General features: G+C 37.8%; 1 protein-coding gene across 2 annotated transcripts in view; it reads left to right on the forward strand.

Annotated features, from left to right (window-relative positions):
• ARHGAP24 (Rho GTPase activating protein 24) overlaps positions 1 to 27,998 on the forward strand; it is a 509,032-nt gene that overhangs the window by 434,746 nt on the left and 46,288 nt on the right. For both annotated transcript variants that reach the window (XM_081250897.1, XM_081250898.1), the window contains exons 4-5: positions 2,756 to 2,878; positions 21,872 to 22,079. In XM_081250897.1, coding sequence (XP_081107023.1) covers positions 2,756 to 2,878; positions 21,872 to 22,079 — 331 coding nt within the window. The remainder of the gene's footprint in view (positions 1 to 2,755; positions 2,879 to 21,871; positions 22,080 to 27,998) is intronic.

Below are 27,998 nucleotides of genomic sequence, written 5' to 3' on the forward strand. Positions count from 1 at the left end.
ACTGAAGGATTATGAATTAGAACAAATGGCTTCTCCAGTTAGAAATCATGTAACCTTAGTACGGAGAATTTAGTTCAATCTATATAAATGTCTCCAATTTTTTTTAATCACATTCTTAGCGATGAGTCTATTATTTCCACTGAGACTCATAGAAAAAAGTTTTTCTAAATCTTCTCCCTGTCTTTTGCTAATTCACTGAGGAATCAAGATCTATATCCATGGATGAAATTCACAGATGAGAATTTCATATCTGTGATTAGCAGTCGAAGTGAGATTCAGGGGTCAGACAAACAGCATCATTGGCAGAGATAGGGAATCAACTGAAAAGTAAGGGGATAATGGCCAGTTGTGCTTATAATTCTCTTTTTTCTCTGCTTTCAGGCAGAAACACATTCCAGGGGCTGTCACTCACTCTCATTACTAGGACTGTTTCTGCTGGGGCTGGGAGTGACACAGCAGGATATAACTGTTTGAATTGCTAAGCATCCTCCAGGCAAAGACAATAATTAAAATGTTCTGATTTCAAAATTGTAATTTTTTACGGGTGGATCAGAAAACAGAATAAATTTTACTACTGTGCCATGCCAAGCAAAGTATCTTTTTCTTTTGTCGTTTATTTCTTTCTGTGACTTATATGTCATACAGCCATGCATATGCATGCTAATGTGTGACAAATTTTCCTACATGCACAGTATACAACTTTAATGTGCATTGTTATGTAGCAAAGAAAGACAGCCTTCTATAAAAACTCCTGTGTATGTGTATTATTGACTAATTGTTCCCAAGCACTCACTAGCATACTACACTAATTGTATGTCTCTGAAGTCAAATTAAATGTGATATGTCCTTTTTGCATTTGTAAATATGGGAGGCAGTTAAATGAGACTGTATTAATATTTACAGAATTTCTCTTTTAGCCTAACATAGTGCTAGTATATTAAGTTCATTTCATTTAATTCTCACAAAAATTTACTAGATAGGGATTATGATTTCTAAAGCATGACTAAAGATACTGAGTTTCCAGAAGTTATGTGCTTTCCCAGAAGTTAAACAGCTAATATAATATAGAATTGCGATTTCAGCAGGGTTTTCTCTGATTTCCTGAGCTTATGCTTTTTCAGACATAAATTGCTTAAAGTGATGATTGACCTAGGCTAGACCTAGAGGTGTAAGAAGGTCATTGTTTCCCAAATAGTGATATGTTCTCTTTAAAGTGAGAAGGCTCATCTTGTTTATTCAAGAGATCTGTAAACATTAGGGAACTGATTTGATGGCATCCCTCACCCACGCCGCCCCCAAATTCAGTTGTATTGAAATGTAAAACACCAATGCTGGCTGTTCAGCTGGTTGGCTTAAAGTTATTTCACTTCTCTGACCCTGCACCTGTTCTGTTAATTTGCATCAATGCTAGAAGAGTTGTATTTCTCAACCTAGGACATTTGTATAAAATTCAGAGATCACAAACTCAAATGCCTGGAGTTTTCAGAGCTTTGTGAATGAAATTGGATGTGAAAGAATAGGAATTGTGGGGCCTGTTGGAGGCTGCACACTCCTCACAAAGGAGATTGTTTTTGAACCCCTTCAGTTGCAACATGCTGTACCTGGCTCTCAGAACTAAAGGGTTGTGAATTAGAACAGTTGGCATCTGTTCTGATCCACTTAAAAACAAACAATGACAATGTCTTAAACAAACAAAATACTTAGATATGAATTAATCCAACCCAAGGCTGCAAGTTTACAGCACTTAGTGAAAATTAAATTCTTCATAGATTATTTGAGCACCTTAGCAGTCAGTCTAATGCTGAAATATTATCAGAATTCAGTTAAATAATACTTAATGGTCCATTTTCTTAATTATTCCTTCTGTGAACCACACTAGTTTTTTCAAAGAGAATGAAGCAGTGCAGTCACTGATACTTGTTTTCAGAAATGCTCCTTTAAGTATAAAAATGCTTTATAGATCTCCAGCATTTCAAAGTTGATTTTAGAGATTATAAAGGTTTTAAAGTGTACGAGTTGTTTTCGGCCAGTGGGGGGGGGGCGGGGAAGGGGGCGGATAAGAGAAACCAGCAAGCAAAGAGGTACTGCTGGGGTTTCCTAAAGCTAACCCTTAGGTGGCAGGGCCATCTGGGGTGTTAATTTGGCCATTGAGACTGGCCAGGCTTGTGTCTTCTTCTGTGTGTCCCCTTGAAGGTATGATTTGGGGGAAGAGGCTCCCCTTCCAGGACAGAGCACAGAGGAGGACCTCTGGGACAGATTCTCACATGTGGCTCTTTTCCCTTTCCTGGGACTCATACTCAACCATGATGTGCCCGGTGGCCTCACTGTGTGCGCTGAGCAGACTCAGACTGTTCTGTGCTTGCTTGGAATGAAAACACAGGCTCTGCGGACCACTTCTCCATCTTTCATTTTGCTTTTGCTATTTTTCCCTATTCAGCAGTATGGTGTGAATAGATTGGATTATGAGTTAATACAGGCCTATGGGTTGTTGCTAGGACAAAAAGCTAGGCTTTGTTTGGGGAATGACATTTGTTTGCTGGCTTTCTCTTGGAAACATAAGAGCCTTTCCCTTCTAAGCAGATTTTTTTTTTTTCCCATGATGAAACCATGGTAAAATATTTCTGATTCATTGGGTAGAACCTAGTGCTAGCTGCATTAGGTACAGTTTATATTTCAGGGATTCACTAGGAGGCTGCTGATGGGTAATCCTCTTTTGAGCACACACTCATGTGCTAATGTTCCTGTCTTCTTACAGGAGGCGATCGAGATCGGATGACAGCAAATCATGAGAGCTACCTCCTTATGGCGAGCACCCAGAATGATATGGAAGACTGGGTCAAGTCCATCCGCCGAGTCATATGGGGACCGTTTGGAGGAGGTGAGTGTATTTTAAAATCATGGAAAAACAGAAAGGTAGGCCAAAACTGTTCATCCTTTCCCCCAGCCTGTGTCACTATCAGCACCTACTTTCAAATGGATGAATATTAAAGTAAATAGTAAACTACTAATTTATTTGTAGACACATATCTAAGTAACTCCTAGAAGTTCAATTTAGATCAAATATCATTAATAACCAACCTTCTTCCACAAATATTTTGAATTATAAAAAGGGATAATATTTTTCTTTTATCTTGGATGTTCCATTTTACTAATAATACATACTTATGAGCCTCATATCATAAATGTAGATTAGTTAATAACCTGTAGATACAGGGCAAAAAAACATTTTGACTATTAGTTTTGGAAGAGATTTCAGCCCCCAGATGCTCAGTGGTATCAAAGAGGAGTGGCAAAGCATTGGATGAAAATATGCTGGTAATCAGAGGGACAAAAAAAAAAAAAAAAAAAAACTTTGCAACTTTACAATCAGGAAAGTATTTGTGGATTTGATAATAAGTTTCTTTTAAAATTCTAAGCTAATACAGTGTAGAGAATATATCATGTGAAGAATAAGCTACATGTTGCTATGAATAGAGCTAAAAGGAAGAAAGAAGGATAAAAGATGTGATCTTTTCTATCAAGTAATATAGAGTGATATAAACAGAAAACATATTTAAAGAAAAAGTCCAATAAATGGAACCAAATAGATAAGGACCCCAAAATATTCATCTATAACGAACATGTATTTCTAAGAAAGTAAAGCCTAGTTATTTTATGTTGATGTAGTTAAAATAAATGATATAAATCAAATTCATATCTATTAAAGCAATTAGAACTTTCATATTTATTTTATATTCTCTTTTGTGTATTGTCAGCCCCCTGAATTCAGAAGTGAATTTTTTTCCCTTAACATATCAGATGCTTCTTAAGCTGACTGACCTCTTTACATTTTAGAATAACTTCAAAAGCTTAGTTTAAAAAGTTGAAAAGTTAAGTTAAACTTAAAATAGTAAAGATTCATGGAAGACATGTTGATATTTTACAAGAGTAGTGGTACACGTCTGCAAACTGTCTGTCCTTTAGCAGGATCTCCTCTTGGGGGAGGGGGAGGTTCCTAACCAGGGTGACCATTCATCCCAGTTTGCCTGGTAACAGTGTAATTTACTACTGTTGTCCCAGGCTAATTATTGACAGTGCTATCTCTCACTCTCACGGTGTTCTATTTTGGGTGACAACTTGTATGGTCACCCTATTCATATACTAAAATGGCTAGTAAGTGACTTTAAAATGTTTGAAGAGGCCGGTGGGCTGAGATCCCATCCCAGTGCCTTAGCAGAGGGGTCTTCATGACTAGTTATGAGAGATACATACTCAGCTGTGAGACGTCTTCTGCTACCCTCAGGGTCAAGGATTTCTGGGGAAGCCTAAGGATATGTCTTTTCAAATTTCCTGTTTCCCCTCCATTATCAGGTTTCTGAGGCTCCTGAGTTCAGGAAGATTCTTAATATCTGCTGAAAGTGGTACTTTTGTTGAAGGATTATTTCTATCAAGGATTATTTTCTCCCATTCCTCCTCTTCCACCTGTCCTTTTCTCAAGAAAAATGAATGAGATCCAGTTTACTTCACCAAATCAGTGGCCACAGGAGGTCCTATCCACCCAGGAGTATCACAAGTGATCTTAGTGAGATCTATGTGTTAATCTTCAAATTTATGAACCTGGAAGGAATACTCTAGTAGCTGATTGGTTTGTATACTTTATCCTGCAGAACGTGCTTCAGGGATTTTGCAAATGCCTGGTTCAAATTTACTTTTAAAGAGATATATTTTAGCATAGAGCACTTACAACAGAAACAATACTCTGAAGAATAAATCTTCTCCTTCCCTCTTTGTTTTAATTGAAGAGTGTTAATGAGATTGTAAGGCAAGCTCTTAAAGTACTCATTCAATTTGCAAGAAATCTTTTGTGATTCATCTGAACATCGGAATTTCCTAAAGTTGTTAGAGAATACACAACCAAACCGAATGCTGACCCCGACAGAAAATTGCAAACGTCACCCACAATCTCATGTTTCAAATGTTTGCATTAATATAGCCCCTCTATACTTACTGATTGAATTTTAAAGAAATGTTACAAATTTGAGTTGTAAACAATAAATTTATATGACTGAGAAACATTTTATTTATCTTATGTATTGGGGTTCCGCTTAATATTTCATTGAAAATAAGTTTTTCACCACTTAAGAATATTTTACTTTATTTTTATTTATTTATTTTTTAACATCTTTATTGGAGTATCATTGCTTTACAATGGTGTGTTAGTTTCTGCTGTATAACAAAGTGAATCAGCTATACATATACATACATCTCCATATCTCCTCCCTCTTGCGACTCCCTCTCTCCCACCCTCCCTATCCCACCTCTCTAGGTGGGCACAAAGCACTGATCTGATCTCCCTCTGCTATGCGGCTGCTTCCCACTAGCTATCGATTTTACATTTGGTAGTGTATATATGTCCATGCCACTCTCTCACTTTGTCCCAGCTTACCCTTCTCCCTCCCCAAGAATATTTTAAAACCACTCTATTAGTTCAGACTCACATTTTGTAGATTAGGTCATTAAGACCCAGAGAGAATGAATGACTTGCCAAGTGTCATACTGTGAGTAACATAAGTAGGAAGAAAACTCGTGTGTTTTCACTGTGAGCTTCTTCCTGCTTTATTGCACAATAGCTAATCTATTACTTCTACTGTGGTAGTGAAAAACCCACAATTACAAGTCCATGCCTTATTGATAGTATATTCTTCAGTATATGAAAAACAAAAGTGTTTAAAAGTTGATAAGTAGGATGAATATAGTTGAGTCCTTCAAAAATATCTGAATTAATACCATCAAGAAAGTGAAAAGACAACCCATAGAATGGGAGGAAATTATGTCCAGATCATATGTCTGATTTTGGACTTCTACCCAGAATATGTAAATAACTCTAACAATTCAAAAATAAAGACAAATCAAAATTTTGACCCAATTAGAATCAATTTTAAAATGGGCAAAGAATCTGAATATACATTTCTGTAAGGAAAATATACAAATGGCCAATAACCACATGAAAAGATGCTCAGTGTTATTAGCCATCAGGGAAATACAAACCAAAAGCACAGTGAGATACCATTTCTTTCGGACACACTAGGATTGCTAGAATCAAAAAGTTCCATAATAACAAGTATTGGCAAGGATGTGGAGAAATTGAAACCCCCCCTGTATTGCTAATGGGAATTTAAAATGTAGCTGTTTTAGAAAACAGTCTGACAGTTCCTCAGATGAGTAAACATAGAGCTACCATATGACCCAACATTTGCACTTTTAGGTATATACTCAAGAGAAATGAAAAATGTATGTCCACACAGAAACTTGCACATCAATATTTATAGCAACATTATTCCTAAATGCCAATAAGTAGAAACACCCAAATGTCCCTCAAAGGACAAATAGATACACAGAAAGTGGTATAGTCATACAATGGATTGTTCAGCCATAAAAAGAATGAGGTATTGATGCATGCTACAACGTGAATGAACGTTCAAAACATTGTGCTAGATGGAAGAAGCCCGTCAGAAAAGACTATATATATATATATATATATATATATATATATATATATATTATTTTCTATTTATAAGAAAGTACAGAACAGAGAAATCCATAGAGACAGAAAGTAGATTTGTGATTGCTTAGGGCTGGGATGGGGAAATAAGGAGTTTGCAGTGGGTTGGTAGCCAAAACATATGAGATCTTTTTTTTAGGTGATAAAGTGTTCTAAAATTAACTGTGATGACCATTGCATATATCTGAGTGTATTAAAAACTACTGAATTGTACACTTTAAACAGGAGAATTCTATGGTATGTGAATTATATCTCAGTAAAGCTGCTAAAAAACTCCTGAATTGTCATAATTGCTTTTCATTAGAGAATACATTTCCCCTTCCTATCTTAGTCATAGAATCCAAGGCAGTTAATCCTAAATAAAAACTTATTGGCTTCCAACCTCCTTTCCACTGCTCAAAGATTGTTGTGGTTGTTGATGAAATGGCATCTGTAAAAACATGTAGGGCCTCCCTGGTGGCGCAGTGGTTGAGAGTCCGCCTGCCGATGCAGGGGATACGGGTTCGTGCCCCGGTCTGGGAGGATCCCATATGCCGCGGAGCGGCTGGGCCCGTGAGCCGTGGCCGCTGGGCCTGCGCGTCCGGAGCCTGTGCTCCGCAACGGGAGAGGCCACAACAGTGAGAGGCCCGCATACCACAAAAAGAAAAAAAAAAAAAAAAACATGTAGAAGGTGACTTTTCATCCTGATTTATCAAGTTCTGTATACCACCTCCAGATACATTTTAAATGTGTTTATTGTAGAGAGGGCATTTCATTGTCTATACTGCAGTTCTACAACCTGTGTTTCTAAATAGTTAAAGTTTTTCAGGAGGCACTGAAACTTATTCAGGTTGTTTATACATGTAAAATATTCCCTCTTTACCATTTCAATATTAGACATTTGATTAAAACATAGGTGACACCTGAGGAGTTTGCTTAGTTTTTCAATATTTAGAAATTAAAAACTGTTAAGTGAAATCATAAAATATAAGGCTTTGATATTTCTTTTTATAAAAAAAACAAAGTTACTACAAATACTCAGATGAAAGAGGGGAACCAGGGGAAATGCAAAATGCAGACACCCTCTCTTAACAGCCAAGCCTGATAACTTAGTTCAGTATTGAATCTAGATACCTCAACCTTCTTTTATCTGATTAACCCCCCTGTAAACAGATGCTTCCCTATTAATGATGCTGAGAAGCACATGGTTTCTGCTTTAAAGTCAAATCCAGAAGCTGGGATGTCAAAACATGTATTTAACTTTGGAAAAGTTTAGGCTTCTGGTTTTTTTTTGTTTGTTTTGGTTATTCTTGTCTTTTTCGCTGGGCTTCTGTTCGATTGTTTTTGAGGCAATGTATATGGAAGTACCCAGCCTGGGATCTGGGGAGGGTGAAAATTCATTAATTGTTCATTAGATCTGAGGGCATAGCCTAACTTTAGCTACTAACAAAATCAGGTCCTTCCTGTATATTTCTGTCTTCTTATGAAAAGAGTTGAGTCAGAGACTTACCAAGGCAGTAAAAATACTGAATGTGAATAATCCTCATGATGAGTAATTAGCACATGGGCAAGCAGTGGTTAATTAAGAAGCTATGTGGTCTTGCCTCTGACACAGACCACTGTGTGATCTGTGGTAAGTGATATTACCCCCTCACCTTTAGGTTCCTCACTTGTGAAATAACGTTGGACAAAACTCTTTTAACTAAGATTAATTCCAACTCCAAAGTCCTGCAATCACATGTGTTCCCTCCATACCAATGTTCAGAGAAGTGATGTTTTCAGTGGGCCAAGGTGCCTCTCGTCCAGCCCTGCCACTGTCTTGGTGGGACTGAGTTATACCTCACAGTTCCTTATTTTCCTAGCAGCCTGCTGTGACACAGAGGCAAAAACAGTGGTCGAACCATGGGGCAGAAATAATAATGATTTCCTCAGTGACAAAATTTTACCTATCTGGCCATGCTAGTCAGAGTAATGATGTTTCTAAAGGGAGTATCTTTTTAATACACTTCACAGCTTTTTTAATGCTCCTGCTAAATAGCTAGGAAGGTACTCAGAAGCCTTAGGGGTCAGTTGGGGTTAAAGCACTAGCATTCCAAATGTGCTCATGGAACAGCCAGGTGGATGAATGATTAACCCAGTGAGTAAATTGTTCAGTGACTGGGACCAAGGGGGTTGGTAGACTTAGGGGCTGGGGTGCAGCGGGTGCATGCACGATCAGGGGAGAAGATGAAAGCAGGATTGGTTTGAAAACCATAGCCAGACAAATACATACGTATAAAAATGTATAAACACACACACACATATGAGTTAACTTGTTTTGTGGTTATACCTGCAGAATCTTTGCTGCTAAATTTTGAACAGTTTTCTATTTCACACACATATGTTTTAACGATATGCACATTTACATCAGCACTCACAAATAGATTCAGTTGCAAAGTATCTGAAAAAATAATCTTGTATAGGAAGAAAATAAATGCAGAAAGGAAGGGGCAAAAAGTTGACCCCCTCGGGGCTGGTTTGGGGCTGTTTGGTTTCTGGAGGGACTGAGGCAGCCAGCTGTAAAGGTATGTACAAGACCAGAGCCGGCAGGGGAGTCACTGCAAAGGCAAAGGAAGAAACAAGGGGTTCAGGCGGCCGCGGGGCACTCTCTCTGCTCCCCTCACACTGTTGTGACTGCACCTGCTGCATGTGACCGGCGGGCACTGAAGGCAGCCACAGCCACAGCGTGGTGACGAGGCAGCTGCAGCCCTGCCAGCTCCCGCCCAGCTCTCTTTGAGAAAAGGGGAGCAGGAACAGGACTAGCGGGGGAGAAGCTCCCTGCAGAGCTGCTTCCTACACGGATCCGAGGAGGAGCCTCTCCCGGAACGGGCACTGGACTGTTCTGACGTGGCGATTCCCTCGGGAGCCCCGGGAGTTTGAAGACCCAAGGGAGAAGCCCGCAGAGAGCATCAAAGGCTGAGGGGTGCTATAAAAGGAACAGGGGAGTTCTTTGAAAAGAATCTGTCATGCACAGAAATGCTTTCTGGAGAACGTGCCATTATCTGCCTCCCCTTTTGCTCAGATAAAAGAAGCCAGCAAGGACAGTACTGAAATATCCCTCAGGGGCCTTTTGGTCATTGTTCTTCTTTCCCCTGCTCACGGCTATTTGCTGACCTTTCCAGAGAATCTCAGTTCCCCCCCGTTCCAGCTGAGAAGACAGTTCCTAATAAAAAAAAAAAAGAAAAAAGAAAAGTCTGCTGTTGGAATGGGAGGTGCCGCTTGCTTGCAGTGGTTCTTTTTGCTGTGACATTTTGGAATGTCTGCAGAAACAAAAAAAAATAATAATTAAAAAAACCTCAAAAAATCCCGGGATTAGGCAAGAAAAAAGGAACTTTTTTGCCAAAAAGAAGTAAATGAGAGGTGGTAACTTATCCCTGATCCAGGACCTGGATGATCAAAATCTTCAAGTTCTAGGAAACAGCACTTCAACAAATAAACAAACATGAGAAGGAGTAGCTGTGGGATCCCGATATCACACAGAGACAGGTTTTAAAGGGAGCCAGAAACTGGTTCAGAATTTGGGGGCTGTATGATGCCTGAAGACCGAAGTACTGGGGGGCGCCCCTCAGGTGCCTTGGCGTCTACTCCTTTCATTCCTAAAACTACATACAGAAGAATTAAACGGTGTTTTAGTTTTCGGAAAGGTAGGTACATAATATGTTCATGTCCTTTTAAAATATCTTTCTGATGCTTTAAGGTCAGTTTACGCTCAGAGAAAGTGGGAGTTTGGAAGCCAAGAGCTTAAAACTGTACAAGAATGGTTTATGTGTGGTTTTGCTTGTCTATACTTATTTCTCGAGGTTCCTATTGATCTGTTTATTACTGTCTGTGAATGTGCCAGGGGGCGGGGCTTAAAGAACGGTGGTCCTAAAGGGATCACCTTGACTGCTGGAGAACAAACAAGCTGGCCGGACCATGCCGAGGGGAGGGGCCGAGACTACCTTGGGCTGTTCCCAGACTCAAATCAAGCAGCCATGCTGTTCCCGCCTTGAACGGAGTCCCTCTCAAGTCCCCGTTCTGTGCTCCCATCACATAGGTTTGGTTCTGGCTGCCTGCGCTTGCCTCCCCTCCCCTACTGAGAAAATTGTAATAATTGGATTATCTGTAGTGGTCCCTTTTCAGGAGGCTTTGAACCATATTGATTAACACTGATAAGAAATAGGAGTCACCTTGACTTTCCAAATTATCATAAGGTGGCACTGGGAGAGGGCAAAGATATGAAGGATCAGGAACAAGGGGTGGGAAAATATAAGCTTAGGATCAATAAAAGAAACTAAGTATTTCAGGGCTTCCCTGGTGGAGCTGTGGTTTGAGAGTCCGCCTGCCGATGCAGGGGACACGGGTTCGTGCCCTGGTCCAGGAAGATCCCACATGCCGTGGAGCGGCTGGGCCCGTGAGCCATGGCCGCTGAGCCTGCGCGTCCGGAGCCTGTGCTCCGCAACGGGAGAGGCCACAACAGTGAGAGGCCCGCGTACCGCAAAAAAAAAAAAAAAGAAAAAAGAAAAAGAAACTAAGTATTTCAGAATTGATTTGTGTAGGGGGAGTTAAAGGGTACAACACAGGTAAAATGAAATATTTCTATAAAATGTTTCTGTATCAACATATTTTAAAATGGCCTTTTGTTTTAAAATGGGAATAATTAAATCAAATGATTATTTAAATTGGAACTAGGTAATTATAATCTTAAAGTCACGTACTGTAACCTAATAATTTAATTAGGAGCTGACTTGAGTCCCATCTAAGGTTGTTCTTTCTCCCTTTTTTCTTTAATTTGCCACCTATTAATCAACATTCTCTATCTAGTAATCAACAAAAAATAGTAGAGAAGAAAAACCGTATACTTAAAACAAGATATAGTGGGAACTTTTTAAAACTAAACCTTGCTCTTTCTGAGTCTTTTCCTTTGAGCAGTTAATATCTGGTATGATCGTTATCATATATTATAAGCAAGGAATTATCATATATTATAAGCAAGGAATTCGGGTGTTAATTTATATTCCTCTCTCATCCACAAAGATAATTAAATGGGAGTTTCGTGTCTCATATTTTATAGATCTTTAGAGATTTCATGGTTACTGTAAGATTGCATCATTGATAGAGAAATTGGCAATGAGAGAAACTGAAAAAGGCTAGGGATTAATTGCTTAAAGGACATCCCCTCTTCTGGTTCTCCCACCACTCAGCAACTAAATTGGGTTTATCCAAACATGTAGAGAAGGTCTACTTTTCTAGGTTATTACTGCTCATTCGTAACATGAAATGTTCTGGGGACAATTAATTTATCTTCGAAATGCAGAGCAAAGTGTTTTTTATGTTTTCCACCTTCTCTCCTCCCATATTGGAATATAGCATGTCTTCGAGAACCCTGGTTAACACTGCTGTTCGTTATGTCCTCTTCCCTCTCTCCTTAAGTATCAATGAGGGAAGGCAGTGCTGCAAAAAAAAAAAAAAAGAAGAAAATTCCCATGGGCTGGCACATGGCAACCAGAGAGTGGAGAACAGCTTCCATCTATCATCTCCTGTGGGCTATTTTTAAAGTATTGTCCTTGCCTCTGCAAAGTCTTAGTAATCTGAAGAATGTTCAGCATCTGAGTCAAGGATTAACAGATTTTTATTTTACAAAGTTGCATTCTGGTTACTGTCAGAACCGTAAAGGAGAGGAGGTGCAGGGGGCATTCAGCTGTGTTAAGTTCCCTCTCCCTGCTCAACCACAGTTAGGCAGTGAGGCTCTGGGAAGGAAGGCGCCGGGCTGAGGCTGGGCTGCGAGGCTGTTTCTGTGCCACACTAGCCGCTCTTTTCAGTGGTGGTGTGAAGCCCAGAGTGTTAGATCTTTATTCAAGGTCCTGCACTGAAAAGAATGAACTTTTCTTTCAATCCCGGGTTCCCAAACCATGCTACTTTAAGAAGAGAGTGTCGTTTTGTGCTTTGTTTAATCCCCTGCGTGCTCCAGGAGTTCCAGAAGTGGACAGGGGTTTCTGAGTTCCTCTCCCAAGCCTGTTGGAGAGCATCCACTGAAGTCCTTTCAATGAAAGTAAAAGGGAGGGTGCAGGAAGCATGGAAAAGCACCCAGAAGTGAAAAATGGTAATGCGTCTGCTTTTCCTGATCCACATTTAAAACATTTTTTACTACTGTTATGGGTCGGCTGACAGAAGAGGCAGCTCAGCACTTGAGAATGGCCCTCAGAATGAAGAGGGGAGCTCAGTTAAAGTTTCCAGAGACCTGGTGGTATTGCAGCTTGCATGCTGTGCCTGTTGGAACTCACTGCTCTGAGTTCCTTTCTCTTACAGACCTCTTCTGTCCTTTACTGCCCTCTGTTTCTTTGTTTAGTTACTAATAAAGGTCTCCGGACATGTTTTCTCAGCGGTTTTAAAAATCTAGGCACTGTGAACCATCTATTAGACAGGACGCTGGGGAGAGTGGTGCTTTGGATTTATGTTCTGGTGAGATAAAGATTACAATGTGTTCTTTACCCTTTTGATTTTGAAACTATATATTTTTTTTACCTCCATAAGACTAATATGTAATATACAGAGCCTAACCAAACTTTTGATTACTTGGAACACTTTGGGTCCTGATGTCAGTGTTAATTTCTAGTCAGAATGGTCTGGATGGTTTAAGATTGTTGTGATCACAGAACATACTAAAGTAAAATTTTAAACCCTAACTTTATCTTATCTTTCCTGAGTCATGCTCTTCTTGGAGATAAAGCATCATTAATTCCCCAGTGCTTTTTTTTTCCCCCTAGACAGTAACTTAGTGGTCATGCCCCATTGCTTCTTCCTTCTTTATATACTTTCAGCTCCATTTCTATTTCCATCACCTTAGTTGTCTGTGCCTTTATGGCTTCATGAACACAAGGTACTTTGACCTTAGAAGTGGCTCTTCAAGACAGCATCTATCCTCACTTCTTTTCACCCCCAACATTATTCACAAATTCCTGCAGCACAGTTCATTTGTAAAGTGTTGTCCAGTTGGTATTCCTGAAACAGTACTAACAAGCAATGTTCCACGGCTTAGACATTTTTCGTGAGTCCCTATTGCTCCCAGGAGGATGTCCCATTTCATGCAACTGTCAAGGGCTTCTAAGTAATTCCAACTATTTCCAATTCCCCAGACTATCCCCTCTTCCTCCCTGAACCCATCTCCTGTAACACCTCTTTGCTCTGTTCAGTGCCCCCTCTGCTCTCTCTCCTCTGCAGTCTGTCCACACTCTACACTGTCATTGTCATTGTTGGCTCTCACTTCTTCATCAAGCCTTCTCTGTTCATCTGTTATACTCTTTACTCTATAGCCCCTATATTTCTTATATGCTGCCACCTGGCCACCTTATCTTCATAGCTATTTTCAAGTGTTTTTATGCACACTTGTGATAAGAAATATATATTTATATTTGTTTATTTCTTCTCATAGTTAAGAATGGCAATAGGTCTATTCAATCCAGGATTCAAGATCTATTGCAGGCTGGGGAAGTATAGTATTATTACCTATCTTTTTCTGCTAGTTCATAGACAGTAGTGAATTAAAATAGAATATCTTTACAGAGGTGGTGGATAACACCAGCATTTTCTTTAAAGTTAATTTAAAGTATTCTGATCTATCCTCAGAACCTATTTTTCCCTGTATATGCAGATGGTATGTTTATAAGTGAAAATGTTAATACATTAAGTGATGGTTAACCTTAAAGCATAAAAAAGTTAATGTTGTATATGTTGTTGTCACATTTATCAAAATTGATTTGTCCAACAGAATGCTACTATCCAAATCCATATAATTTTAAATGGTGCTATAAATGAGTAGCTCATTAATTCACATGTCAAAGTTTTACAGAGCATCTACCAAGTGATTTTGGGGGTGAGAAGGCAAACAAAACAAGTTTCCTGGAATCTATGAGTTCACAGATTCCTTGAGGATAAAGAAACATATAAAATATAAGTAATTACTTAATCTGTAATAAGCACTACGACAAATTATATATGAAGTCTGAGGAGTTTATGAATAAGAGACTCACCATGGAAAGGCAGTGATTCATCTGAACTACATGAAATCAGATTTAGTCTTTGGAAGTTTATGGAAAGACATTTTCTCTTACATGATCCTAAAAGAGTAGTCAGCATCCCTATGGGAAAAAAATGTCTGAATTGAATTAATTTAACATAGTGGAAAAGGAAGGCTTTTAGAGTCATATAGACCTGTGTTTATACCCCAAATCTACCACTTTCTAAATATGTGACTTCAAGTCACCTAGCATCTCTGAGTCTATTTGTAGAAGGGAGATGTCCTTGCAGAATATTTGTGAGTGTCAAATAAGAAACTACATGTAAATTGCATGGCTTGGTGCCTGGATGTAAATGGTGAGTATAATTACTCTGCTGGTCTAAGACCAATGCTATTGGGTCACTATTATCACATTATTACACTTGCTTATTTTTTTCAAGCCTTTATTTTTCTCCAGTCTGACTTTATTCTTCCCCAGTCTGACTACAAGAAGAGTCAAAATTTTACCATATATTCATTGGTTATTATAGATTCTGAGCTTCTTGAATTAAGTTTTCTATCCATAGAAGATTTGTTGGCTGCTTAAAAAGTGCTAGTAACAGAATGAAGTAAGCTTTGTCTGCCTTTGTTTCTTAGTTCCGTACTAAATTGGATGTCTTTTATTTTTATTTGTCCATTTACCTTGGGCAAATGTTCATTTTTAATTGAATATTATTACAGTCCTGGTGACACCGTGACTTATTCTGTTAGCAGGGTTGTAGTAAGCAGAAGGATATGTAAAAGCAAATTCTCTATATGACTTAGCATGTAATCTATGGCACGGAAGGGACAGGGAACTCTGAAAAATAACTGATAATAGAAAATTTAAGTAGTAACCAAGAAGTTATCTAACTTCTGCCTTTTTCATCAACAAATCAAAGACTTTTTTGTTTTCACGTTTTTATAGGAATCAGGGCCACAACCTGAGAAGTCTTGATAAGTTTCATTTTACCTTGGAGTTAGTCATTTATTTCCTCTAATTGAGGAGGTGAGGTATTTTATTTTAATGCATGCATTAATTCTACAAATGTTTATGGAACACTTAATCCTTACCCAACTTTGGTATTAAGTTCCAGGGAGCAAGAGAGTTTACCTATGTGTCTTAATCTATTCAGGCTGCTATAACAAAATGCCACAGACTCGGTAGCTTCTAAACAACAGGAATTTATTCCTCATGGTTCTGAAGGTTGAAAGACTGAGATCAGGCCAGCATGGTTGGGATCTGATGAAAGCCCTCTTCTGGGTTACAGACTGTTTACTTCTTGTTGTATTCCCAAGAGGCTGAAAGGGAAGGAATGAGAGAGCTCTCTGGGGTCCCTTTTATGAAGATACTAATCCCACTCATGAGGGCCCTGCCCTCATGACCTAATCACCTCTCAAAGTCCCTATCTCCTAAAACCATTACCATAGGCATTAGATTTTCAACATAGGAGTTTGGAAAGGACACAAACATTCAGACCGTGACACTATGGTAGACGGAGTATGAGCCTTGGAGTCTTTCATGTTCCCAGTTCAGTCCTTATGTCTGCAGTACTTTCAGAAATTTACCTAAACCTCCTTTAAGTTTATAGGATAAATATATAGTATAAACTGTTATCCAATATCATTTATAACAATAATAATAAATGTAAAATAATCATTTGATTATAATAATTGTGAAAGTACAATCTTCTTTTGACTGGTGAGGGACTAGTCTAGTATGGGTAGGCATCTAAATAAACAATTACAAAGCAATATGTTAAGAAAGCAAAGAAGAAAATAGCAAGTTTTGTGTCTGGGATGGGGGTGAGGGAATGTTAGTAAGGACTTAACACAGGAGATGATGTGAGTTGAATCTTGCAAGATAAGTTTTCCTAGGCTGGCTCATGACAGCAGGACGTACCTTCTAGAAGGAGACGTGAAGATGTAATAAGTCATAATACATATAGGAAACAACAAATAGTTCAGTATAGTTGTTGAGTATGTTGTTTGTGAGGAAGCAGCAGTAATGAGCATGGGTATGGCACAGTGCCGGGCATAGAAAGGGTGGTACCTAAACATTTGTACTTTGAATAGTGGATGAAGAGGCAGAGATCAGATTGTGGAGACTTTGTATTTCATGAAAAGGAGTTTGGTTGACCAGGGGGCACCATGGGAAGAAATGAAACAAAAGAGAGGTATAATCTGATTTAAATATTATGAAGATCACTGTGGCAGTACTTGCCTGGTTTGGGAACCCAGGTCTATAAAAGTCACTTAAGAAATATTGAGGATCGAGATTGAAAAGAGTATTCTTGAAGGAAAGAATTATGTAAGCTGTGAGAAGTGTCAAGAAGAAGAGTGAGATTGATAGTTTTAAAGGGAGTGAGCCATAGAGTGATGCAAAAAATAAATTTGGCTGTCAATGATTTGGCAACTAGGTAGTTATTGGCAATTATAGAAAAAGCTCTTTTAGTGGAATGACAATGTCAGAGGCCACATTGTAACAGGTTGACAAGAAGATAGAAAGTGATGAAATGGAGCCAGAGTTATACTTAGCTGGGAATCAAGGAGCAGAGTGAATAAATACAAGGCACAGAGAGTCCAAAGATGTTTAGTTTGTATTTATGTATCTTTTAGGATGGGTAGAATTTGAGTATATTTTTTAGATCACACTCAATAATGTCACAGGCTGCCTCTAGCTATTTAGTATATAAATCACACATAAAGGAGAAACCTCACAAATCCTGAAGATATTTAAATTTTCTTTATATTTTTTTCTCTCTCCTGTCTCTCCCTCCAGTTGAAACAGCCTCCCAGAGATATAATAAAATTACCTGTGTGATTTACTTTCTCAGCCTAGTGGAAAGTCATGTCCTGAGTGATGCTTCATGACACCATCAATGTACTTCCAGGGGAAATATGCAGAAATTCCAAGGATGGTTTTGTTAGGGAATGTGAAACCTCTCTGAGAATTTAAATGGACATAGCTGGAACTGTTTACAAGACTCACACCACAGGGAATATTCTTGTTAATAATCTACTAATCAATGTGTCCTTTTCTCCATGCTGCTAGCTGGGGATAGATCATGACCTTGTGCTTTTTAGTTAATTTTAAAATTTGAAGTTTCACTGCTCCCTCAAAGAAAATTCTAACTAAAGCAGCTTTTAAAAAAGAATTCCCCCCTACCTTTCTGTACAAAAAAACATTCTCACACAGGAAGTTAACTCACCATCTACCTTTGTAAGTCAGAGATGTTTGGGACATTCTATTTCCAATGCTACAGAATGAGCAGTATACATCTAATCATTACCTAATTCTTTGCAAGACCAGATAAACAGCAGAAAATTATTGTTTTTCCCACAGGAATTTCTAAGTATGTGTACATACTGTCTACATTTTTTAAAACTCTTTTACATATTCCGTTGCTAAATAGGCATAGCTCTTTATATTAAGGAAATCATTTTGTTGCACAAGATGCTGAGTTTTTTCCTTCTCCTTTTTTTTCCCGACTTCCCTCCAAATTTGCCATTTTCTCAACAGAAATCACCACTCCTAGTGTGATGACAGGAATTGAGGCCAGAAAACTAGTAAGAGACATGTTTCTTCCTCTGTAACTCAATTTTCAACCATTATACCCACTAGGCAGTATTGTGTAATACACAAGCAGAGGCTCTGAAATCCAACAGCCTTGATCAAATCCTGGCAACATCTTTTACCATCCCTGTGACATTCAGCAAGTTACTTAATCGCTCTATGCTTCCATCTCGTCCTCAGTAAAATGGTGGTACCCACCTCATAGAATGTTGAGAGTTTTAAATGGGAGAAATGAAGGTAAACTTCTAGTACTCATGCCTGGCATACATAAATACAGCACAGCTATTACCATTTTTTAGAGCACAGAAAAGATATGCAATGTTCTTCACTTTTAGAATGTATTAATATTTTAAATTACTAAGAAACGAGGACACATAATAATTGGGATTAAATAAAGTGGAAGAGGACAGGTATTCAGGAACAAGCAAAGATTTTTAAGCCTGACTAAATCTGGATATGGACTTCCATTCTGCCACTTGGTGCTGTGTAACTAACCTTAAGTGATTTATTTAATATCTCTGAGCCCAGTTTCCTAAGGTATAAAATAGCTACGTTGTATATTTATTATGGAAACAAGAGAATATATGTCAAGGACTTAGTGCATATTAGGTACCTAATACATGAAAGGATGTTAGGGCTTTTGGCTTTTAGTTTCTTACTATACCTCTTAAGAAATTTTTTATCATATAGGCAAGCATATATGTAACAAAGGGAGGAAAAAAAAAAAAAAACGGAGTGCCCATCTAAAGCAAAAATTACTGTGTCCTTTATCACATCCCTGAGTTTTGGGGAATAAAGAAATCCTGAGAGTTTTAAGAAAAGAATGTTTGTTTTTCATTACTGCATAAAACCAAATCTTGGAAGTTTGGTTCTCATTTGTAGCGCTCATAGAGGTTGAACTGGAACATCTTTAGTAGATTTTCTGCTGGATTTAAGGAGAAACCTTATGTAATGTATCAGTCCAAAACAATAAGTGAAAAATCAGATATGTAAGATTTATTCCCAAATGTTAACATTATGTTTTTTTGTTTGTTTGTTTGTTTTTTGCGGTACGCGAGCCTCACTGTTGTGGCCTCTCCCGTTGCGGAGCACAGGCTCCAGACGCGCAGGCTCAGCGGCCATGGCTCAGGGGCCCAGCCGCTCCAAGGCATGTGGGATCTTCTCGGATCGGAGCACGAACCCGTGTCCCCTGCATCGGCAGGCGGACTCTCAACCACTGCGCCACCAGGGAAGCCCAACATTATGTTTTAATATAATTTATAAGTGCCTCTGAAAGGCTATATCCTCAATTTTGGCAGGATAGAACCAAACATCCCAGGCAAATAAGCATCAAAGAACTCCAGGGAAAAAGATATGGTATTCTTCATTCATAACCAATTTTCAAGTTTTGTTATTAAAATACTAGAAAAGCTTCAAAATCATTATCACCACTTCATACAGAAATGGGCATCGTTGCAAATAACTGAAAACCCAGTGAATGGTGATTTATACAGGGGGTTATTTTTCTCACATTGAAAAAAAATCTCCAAGGAGTTGCTGCTGGTATTGGGTCAGCGGTTCAGTGATTTCAGCCCCGTTGTCTCTGTGAATCTTTCAGCCTTTCCCTCGTGGCTGTTGCCTAATGGTCAAAAGATGACTTTTAGTCACAGGTAGCATGTCCAAGTTCAAGATAGAAAAAGCCATGATTGGCAATTCCAGCTATATCTTTCTCTTTCATCAAGATAAACAAGTCTTCCTAGAGACTCCAGAAGACTCTTGGGAAGTGAGAGAAGTATTTAATTTTCCATCCATGAAAATAAAAATAACAAGAGAAAATAGGGGTGTGAATATCTGTTGAGTTAGGGGAAAATGTTTAACACACCATTATCGAGAAAGTGCTTGTTCCAAAGTCTACAAACTAAGCTAATTTCTAATTCTGTTTTATATGCATTTGAATATTAATAACAGGTAACTCCATCTTTTTTCCTAGAAGGAATATATGGATACCATTAGTGCCAGATTTGATACCAGGTGTACAATAGTTTTGTTTGTTGTTCTGTTATTGTTTCTACGTAGGCTAAGAATATTCTCTTTGGTAGCAAGTGTTTATTGCTTGGAATGTGATGGTTTTGCATTACTGAATCCATGCATAAGTTATTTTACAGATAGGGAGGTAAAGCATATGTTCTTACTGTTAAGTTCTGAACCTGATGTTTTTGAAATATTCCCCAAACATTCTGGAATCTTACATAGTTTCAGCATGCGACACTCATTTTTCTTCCCCTTTTATGAAAATCATTAGATCATTAAAGCCATCCCATCTGGAAACAGTGGAATCATATTTGCTTTGGCTCTTTTTCTCCCTTTTCTTATTGGTTGATCATTTTTCCAAACTACCAACTGATAATAATATATTTTAGAGGCATTGCTTCTTTTTCTTTTTCTTTTTTCTTTCTTTTTTTTTTTTTTTTTTTTTTTGCGGTACGTGGGCCTCTCACTGTTGTGGCCTCTCCCATTGCAGACCACAGGCTCCAGACGTGCAGGCTCAGCGGCCATGGCTCACGGGTCTAGCTGCTCTGCGGCATATGGGATCTTCCCGGACTAGGGCACGAACCCGTGTTCCCTGCATGGGCAGGTGGACTCTCAACCACTGCGCCACCAGGGAAGCCCCGAGGCATTGTTTCTTAATCAGTGGGGTACCAAATGCATGCACCAAGAAATGCATCATTTGTAGGTAATTAAAAATCATTAAAAATCATTGATGGGGCTTCCCTCGTGGCGCAGTGGTTGAGAGTCCGCCTGCCCATGCAGGGGACACAGGTTCGTGCCCCGCTCTGGGAAGATCCCACAGGCCACGGAGCAGCTGGGCCCGTGAGCCATGGCCGCTGAGCCTGCGCGTCCAGAGCCTGTGGTCCGCAACGGGAGCGGCCACAACAGTGAGAGGCCCGCGTACCGCAAAAAAAAAAAAAAAAAAAAAAATTCATTGATAAAACTGATCAAAATTGTTTTGATTTTTATTACCCCATGTGCTGACAATTCTAGGCAATGTGTAATCATATATGCCTCCCTGTTAGGACAAACCACCATGACCCTGTCTCCTCACTTTTAGTATGCACTGCTTCGAATTTCAAATACTTCTTTTTCCAATAAATTAATAGTTTAAGATTTTAAATAGCCAACACTGTCTGAAATATTTTATACGGATGAGAATTCTGCATTTCTTTTCATGGTTTTATCCCTTTGATTATAATCATGGCATCATCTCTTGTTTGAAAACAAAAGTTGAACAGAGATATGAATATTATTTAAACTAAATGAAAATTGGCCATAAAGTTACACTTGTAACAGAAGTAGAATTTGACTATTATCTACAGAATATTTCTGTTTTTAAGTTTTTGAATACGTTTTTTCCCAAAAGGAAAACATAAAAGAAAACCCCAAACTGAAATTATGTTTATTGCAATATTTCTTATTTCAAAGTGGATATCTCAAACTCCATATTTCCATTTCAGTTTTGGGCTAAATATGGAATACAGGGGGACAGGGCAGCACAAGGTAAACCCTTTTCATTTGAAGAATTGTACATAATGAATTTAATTCTGTAAAAATGTTAAGTACCAGATATGAAATGTTTGCTAGCATTCCAATCTTTGTTTTTCCTTTACATTGAGTTTTAAAAGAAAGCAAAAAAAGTGAGAAAAGATGAATTTCTCAAATTCATTGTGATCCTTTATTTCTCCAGGCATTTTTGGACAGAAACTGGAAGATACTGTCCGTTATGAGAAGAGATACGGACACCGTCTGGCTCCAATGTTGGTGGAGCAGTGTGTGGACTTTATCCGACAAAGGGGGCTGAAGGAAGAGGGTCTCTTCCGACTGCCAGGCCAGGCTAACCTTGTCAAGGAACTGCAGGATGCCTTTGACTGTGGAGAGAAGCCATCCTTTGACAGGTAGATTTCAAGTTTTCACTAACCATCCTTCACTGAGACACTCAAACTCAACCAAAAGGTTGCAGTAAACTGAGAGGACATAATCTTAATTGATGTTGTAACAGTTTAGAAGATGGATTATATGGCCTCACAAAGATGGATTGTTTTTAAGTTAGAGTCAAAAATTTGATATTTTAGATGTCTTTCTCTGCAATATTCCCCCCACCACCTTAAAACATTATTATTTATTCTTTTCCTTTGGCCCTAAATTAAAACTGTATTAAACTTTCACATCGGAAAAGTAAATTTTCAGAATAGGAGTCTTCTCTTGTTTGATGTTTCTTTGAATTCTTTCAGCTAAGGGATATTAAAAGTGTTGATAAACAGAGATTGGGATATTGGAAATATAATTAAAAGCATTATATTTTTAAAGTTATAGCTCCATCTTAATCTAAAATAGATTTGCAAGGAAACAAGGAGAAGTATATAGTATGGTGAAATTCAGGAAATAATGGAAGTTGCAGAGAAGAATGCATAAAACATCCATAACTCCACTAACTGAGTTGAACACCGATAATATTTTGTAAATTACCTCCTCCGGTTCAATTTTTTTAATTCAGTAGAAAAAAATAGTCATTTATCCTAATATTATTAACTCAACATTTGTGGCACAGTTTTTTTATATCAAGAGTTGAAACATGGCCTTTAATTCCAGCATATTCTAACTTAACATCTGATCATTGGCAACCTCTGTAACCATAATTTTTAATAACTATTTCATTCTATAGGTATATTGTTCATAATTGCTTCAATAAATTTGGATATTTAAGTCGTGACTTTATTACTATTACAAGTAATGTTGTAGTGAGTACACATTGATATAAATATTTTCTATTTTTGGATTATTTTTTTCAGGAGAGATTCTCAGCATTGGACTTGTGATAAGAATAGTTTTGATACTTGAAAATTGCCTACTTAAGTAGTATTTCTCTTTGAAAGTATAGAATTATCGTGTGGATAGACAGATCTACAGGACAGATAGACAAAAAGACTCTTGAATACATGATATAAGATAAAGGAAGCATCATTGAGAGCATGGGCTTGTTCCAATCCAAAAAATTCATGGTAACTCATTTGATGCCCTTTTACTGGTCACATTAACAAAACCCCGAACAGTGATACAATCATGCTGGCAAGGTGTGTTGAGGTAGGTGCCCTGATGGTGAGAGTACAGATCATCATAGTCTTTCTAAAGAAATTTGGTAATGTATTTCAAGACCCTTTAAGCAGGAAAGCCCAGTCCTAGAAAACAATCAGATATGTGGAAAAAACTGAAGCACAAAGTTGTTTATTACAATTTCCATAATAGTGAAGAATGAACTCCAATCTATTATCTCTAGCAATAGACTGTGGTTAATATAATATAATAAAATGTTATTTACTTATTAAAATTTTGGGAAACTGCTGCTTACATAATAAGTGGAAAAATTAGACAAGATAAATTAATTGATCAAAATGCCACTTTTTTACAAAAAGTGTCACAGTTTATAAAGATTCATAAATTCCCTCTGAGAGAGAAAAATTAAATGTGGTGGTAAAGAAATGAATTCAAAACTAGGGTCAGAGAACAAATTTCAAAAATGTAGATATATTTTTGGTGGGGGAGCCACATGTCTTATTCTATACTTTGAAAAAAAAAAAATCAGCAGCTCCATAGTTCTGGCCTGTCTGCAAGATATAAACAATGGTTTATCTAGGAGAAATGTACTTTTTTGTTCCAAAATTAGAAAAAAGTTTGTCAGTGGGATCCTCAAAATAAAATATCAGATTATGGGATAAACAACATCTTATACAATGAACTCATGTGACATTGATAAAATTCAGAGGTCTTTTTCTTTACATTATGTATGGCCTAAATATATGCAGATGACCTTAATAGCAAAGTTTATCTATTAAAAATTCTTTTGACACAGGCATTTAAAATCTGGTTCTTTTAACAGCTCTTTGCTAATATGTGCGCTTTAGGGGGATACTTTATATATTTAAGGATACTTGTAAAAGATGTGCCCTGTAAGCAAAATTATTTCTCTGTAACTATAGGCCGACAATGAACTTTATATAAAATGTGATCCCAGTTAAGAAAAATGTATTTTTTTGTATAAAAATGTATCAGTTCATAGAGACTAAAGAAAATATAACAAAAGATAAACGTTAATTTTGTGGAATAATGAATGACCTTCTCCCCTTTTTTATACTGTAAATTCAGTAACTATACATTACTTTTATAATCAGAAATTTAATCAGAAAGATCTTTAATTAATTTCATGCTGCACAAAAATTTCTTATCTTTTGATAATTTCTGAAGTGTAACTACAGAAACTCCCCATTTACTAGAAAATCTGTAAAAGAGAGTTACAGAGAGTATTTCAGCATCAACAATATGGTACTATTGCTAGTATGCTTTGAGAAAAAGATGTGTCATTCGTTTCCTCAGTCATTCACTGGTTCAGGTTTCTACACTGGTGTATATTAAACCACCCCAAAACTGTGTGGCATAAGCAATAACAACCAATCATTTGTTTATAAATCAGCAATTTAGGCAGACCTTGCAAGGATGTGCTCATTTCTCCAATACATAGTGTTGGTTCATGTAGATCAGTTAGGGCTGAAGGATCTAAGATATGGCTTCACTCACATGTCCGTAGCATTGTCTGAGGTGACTAAGGTAGCTGAAGACTGCATGGTCCTTTACCTCCCTCTCTCTCTCTCTCTCTCTGTCTCTCTCTGTCTGTCTGTCTCTGTCTCTCTCTCTGTAGTCTCACATCCAATAGTGTGTCTCTTCATGCAACTTTTATCTCTAGCAGATTAGTCAGATCAAGCATCATTAAGGCTCAGGGTTCTAAGAGAGTAAAGCTGGAAGCTTGTAAGCATTGCATTGCTCAAAGCAAGTCACAAAATAGGGCCAGCCTAGATTTGGGGGAAGGGAAATAAACTCCAGAACTTAATGGAAAGAAGTGGCAAGCACATACAGAGAAGGAAAAATTTGTGAGACACTATTTTAGGAGAAAATCACTATAGCTTTAAAGTCTATTTTAGGAGAAAATCACTATAGCTTTAAAGACTAGAAATCAAGTGGAATAAATTCCCTAACTTTGTTCTTTTTCAAGATTATTTTGTATATTCTAGGTCATTTGCATATCTGTAAAAAATTTAGTATAAGTTTCTCAGTTTCTACAAAAAATCCTATTATGGTTTGGATAGAAACTTCATTGAATCTAGAAATCTATCAATCTAGAAAAGTGACAACTTAAAAATATGAAATCTTCTAATCCTTGAACATAGCCCATCTCTACATGTCATTAGGACTTTTTGTATTTCAGCAATACAAAATTGTATTGTAATTTTCATTGTAAGATCTTTCTCCATTTTGTTAAATTTATCCTTACCTATTTAATGTTTATAAATGCACCTGTAAATAGTATTGTTTTTTATGTTTAATTTTCTAATTGCTTACTGCTAGATTATGATTTTTATAGAGAGATTTTTCCTATAAACTTGGCAAATTTATTTATAAATGCTAGAGGGTCCTTCTAGATCCCTTAGGATTTTCTTTATGCATGATCTTGTTGACTGTATATAATGAGAGCATTATTTCTTCCTTTTCAATAAGCTTTGCATTCCTCCTTCTTGACTTTCTGTATTTGCTAAGAACTATTCTACAATAGTAGTGAGTGGATATACTTTTTGTATATGTAGAGGGAAGTTTTTAGTCTTTTGCTATTACTCATGGTGGTAGCTATAAGTTTTGTGTAGATGCCCTTTATCAGGTTTGAAAATGTTCTTATATTTCTAGTTTGCTGACAATTTTAATAATGACAGACAATTGAATTTGATCAAATCCACTTTTTCTGCATTAATTGCAGAAATTATCTGGTTTGTCTGTTTTATTATGTTAATGAGGTGAATTTCAAATATTAAACCAACTTTGCATTCCTAGGATAAACCACTTTTGGTTGTTATGTATTACTCTTTTGTGTGTGTGTGTGTGTGTTACGCGGGCCTCTCACTGTTGTGGCCTCTCCCGTTGCGGAGCACAGGCTCTGGACGCGCAGGCTCAGCGGTCATGGCTCATGGGCTTAGCCGCTCCGTGGCATGTGGGATCTTCCCAGACCGGGGCACAAACTCGTGTCCCCGGCATCGGCAGGCGGACTCTCAACCACTGCGCCACCAGGGAAGCCCTGTATTACTCTTTTAATATATTGACGTATCTGACTTGGAAATAACTTGTTGAGGATTTTTGGACCTGTATTCATCAGGGCTATTGACCTAGCAATTTCTTTTCTTGGAATGCATTTGACTAGTTTTGTTATGAAAGAAATTCTGGCCTCAAAAGTAAGCCAGAAAACATTCCCTCAACCTCTATTTTCAGAAAAATTGTATGTAATTTGTATTATTTCCTCCATAAATCTTGGGTAAAATTTACCAGTGACATGCTTGGAGGTGAGGTGAAAGAGGTTGATCCTGAATAACCCAGTAGGTTATAATAAGAAATTTAGTTTTTATTCAAAGAGATATGGAAATCCATTGAAAGATATTTAACAAACAAATGGAATAATTTTATTTACATGTTAAAAAGAAAAGGTCACTCTCTGAGGGAAAACTAATATTTTCTACTACTCCACCCACAGAACACTTCTGACACCAAATGTGTGGGTTTTCCATAAGAAGCAATTCTCCAATTCTTGGTAGACACCCACTGAGTGTCCTACGATTTAATCAATTCTGGCACTAACTGCCCAGAGTTAGTGCAGACCCCACAGGTTAAGGGCTCATTTCCACAAGTCTGCCCCCCTCCTACTTCAGGGACCAATTACAAGTCCCAGGTTGCCACCTATTCTTCTGACCAACTAGCCATAAACCTGAGGTTCCTCAAGATCAATCATTTGCTATAATAGCTCACAGAACTCAGGAAAACAGTTCAGTTACTAGATTACTGATTTATTATGAAAGGATACAACTGAGGAACACAGATGAAAGAGATGCATAGGGAGGAATGGGGTAGGGACTCAGAGCTTCCATGCCCTCGCCAGACGTACCACCCTCCTGGCACTACGATGTGTTCACTAACCTAGAAGCTTTCCAAACCTCTTCAGTGAGGATATTTTTATGAAGGCTTCATTATATAGGCATGATTGATTAAACCCTTAGGCTAAAGTTCCAACCTTCTAATTACCTGATTGGTTTCTCTGGCAACCACCCTTCACTCACCCCACCCTCCATCATCCTTATAGGCTTTCTCAAGGATACCTTAACATAAATTCAGGCATGGTTGAAAAGGGCTTGGTATGAATAACAAAGACTTTCCTTTCACCTTCTTCACTCTAGAATTAGTTTAGGAACTGGAGATAAAAAACAAATATTATAACAAAAGACGCTTCTATTACTCTTATAATTTAGGAAATTACAAGGGTTTTAGGAGCTCTGACCAGGAGCTAGGGATGAAAACCAAAATATATCATGGCATCACACTCTGGCAATCTGAATATGCTTGTTTTGACAAATAAATTGTTAAGCTCGAGTCTTTCAGTAGTAGGGAGGCAGAAATACAAATTACTGGATTCTGCTGATTTTCAAAAAAGAATTTCCAGATCCATGGACAGTGAAATAAAAAGAAAAGAGTAACGTATTTGTGGCCAAATGTAATTGTAAACTACATTCTTAGGGAATAAATAATCCATAATTTCCCAAGGAGAGTATATTATTTTTGGAAATGTGTCCGAGTATTCTGCCCCATCTGCTTTTTTAGTTACTTGACTGAGTTTAAAATTTCTCATGACCAAGTCCCAGTTCAGGTTTCAGTTTTGGGGATGTGAAGACAAACTGCCTGGGAACATTTTCTAGTTCAGGTTAAACTCACCAGTATTCACCATCAAAATGATC

Source organism: Mesoplodon bidens (assembly GCF_964165515.1).
Source record: "Mesoplodon bidens genome assembly, chromosome: 1".
NCBI lineage: Eukaryota > Metazoa > Chordata > Mammalia > Artiodactyla > Ziphiidae > Mesoplodon > Mesoplodon bidens.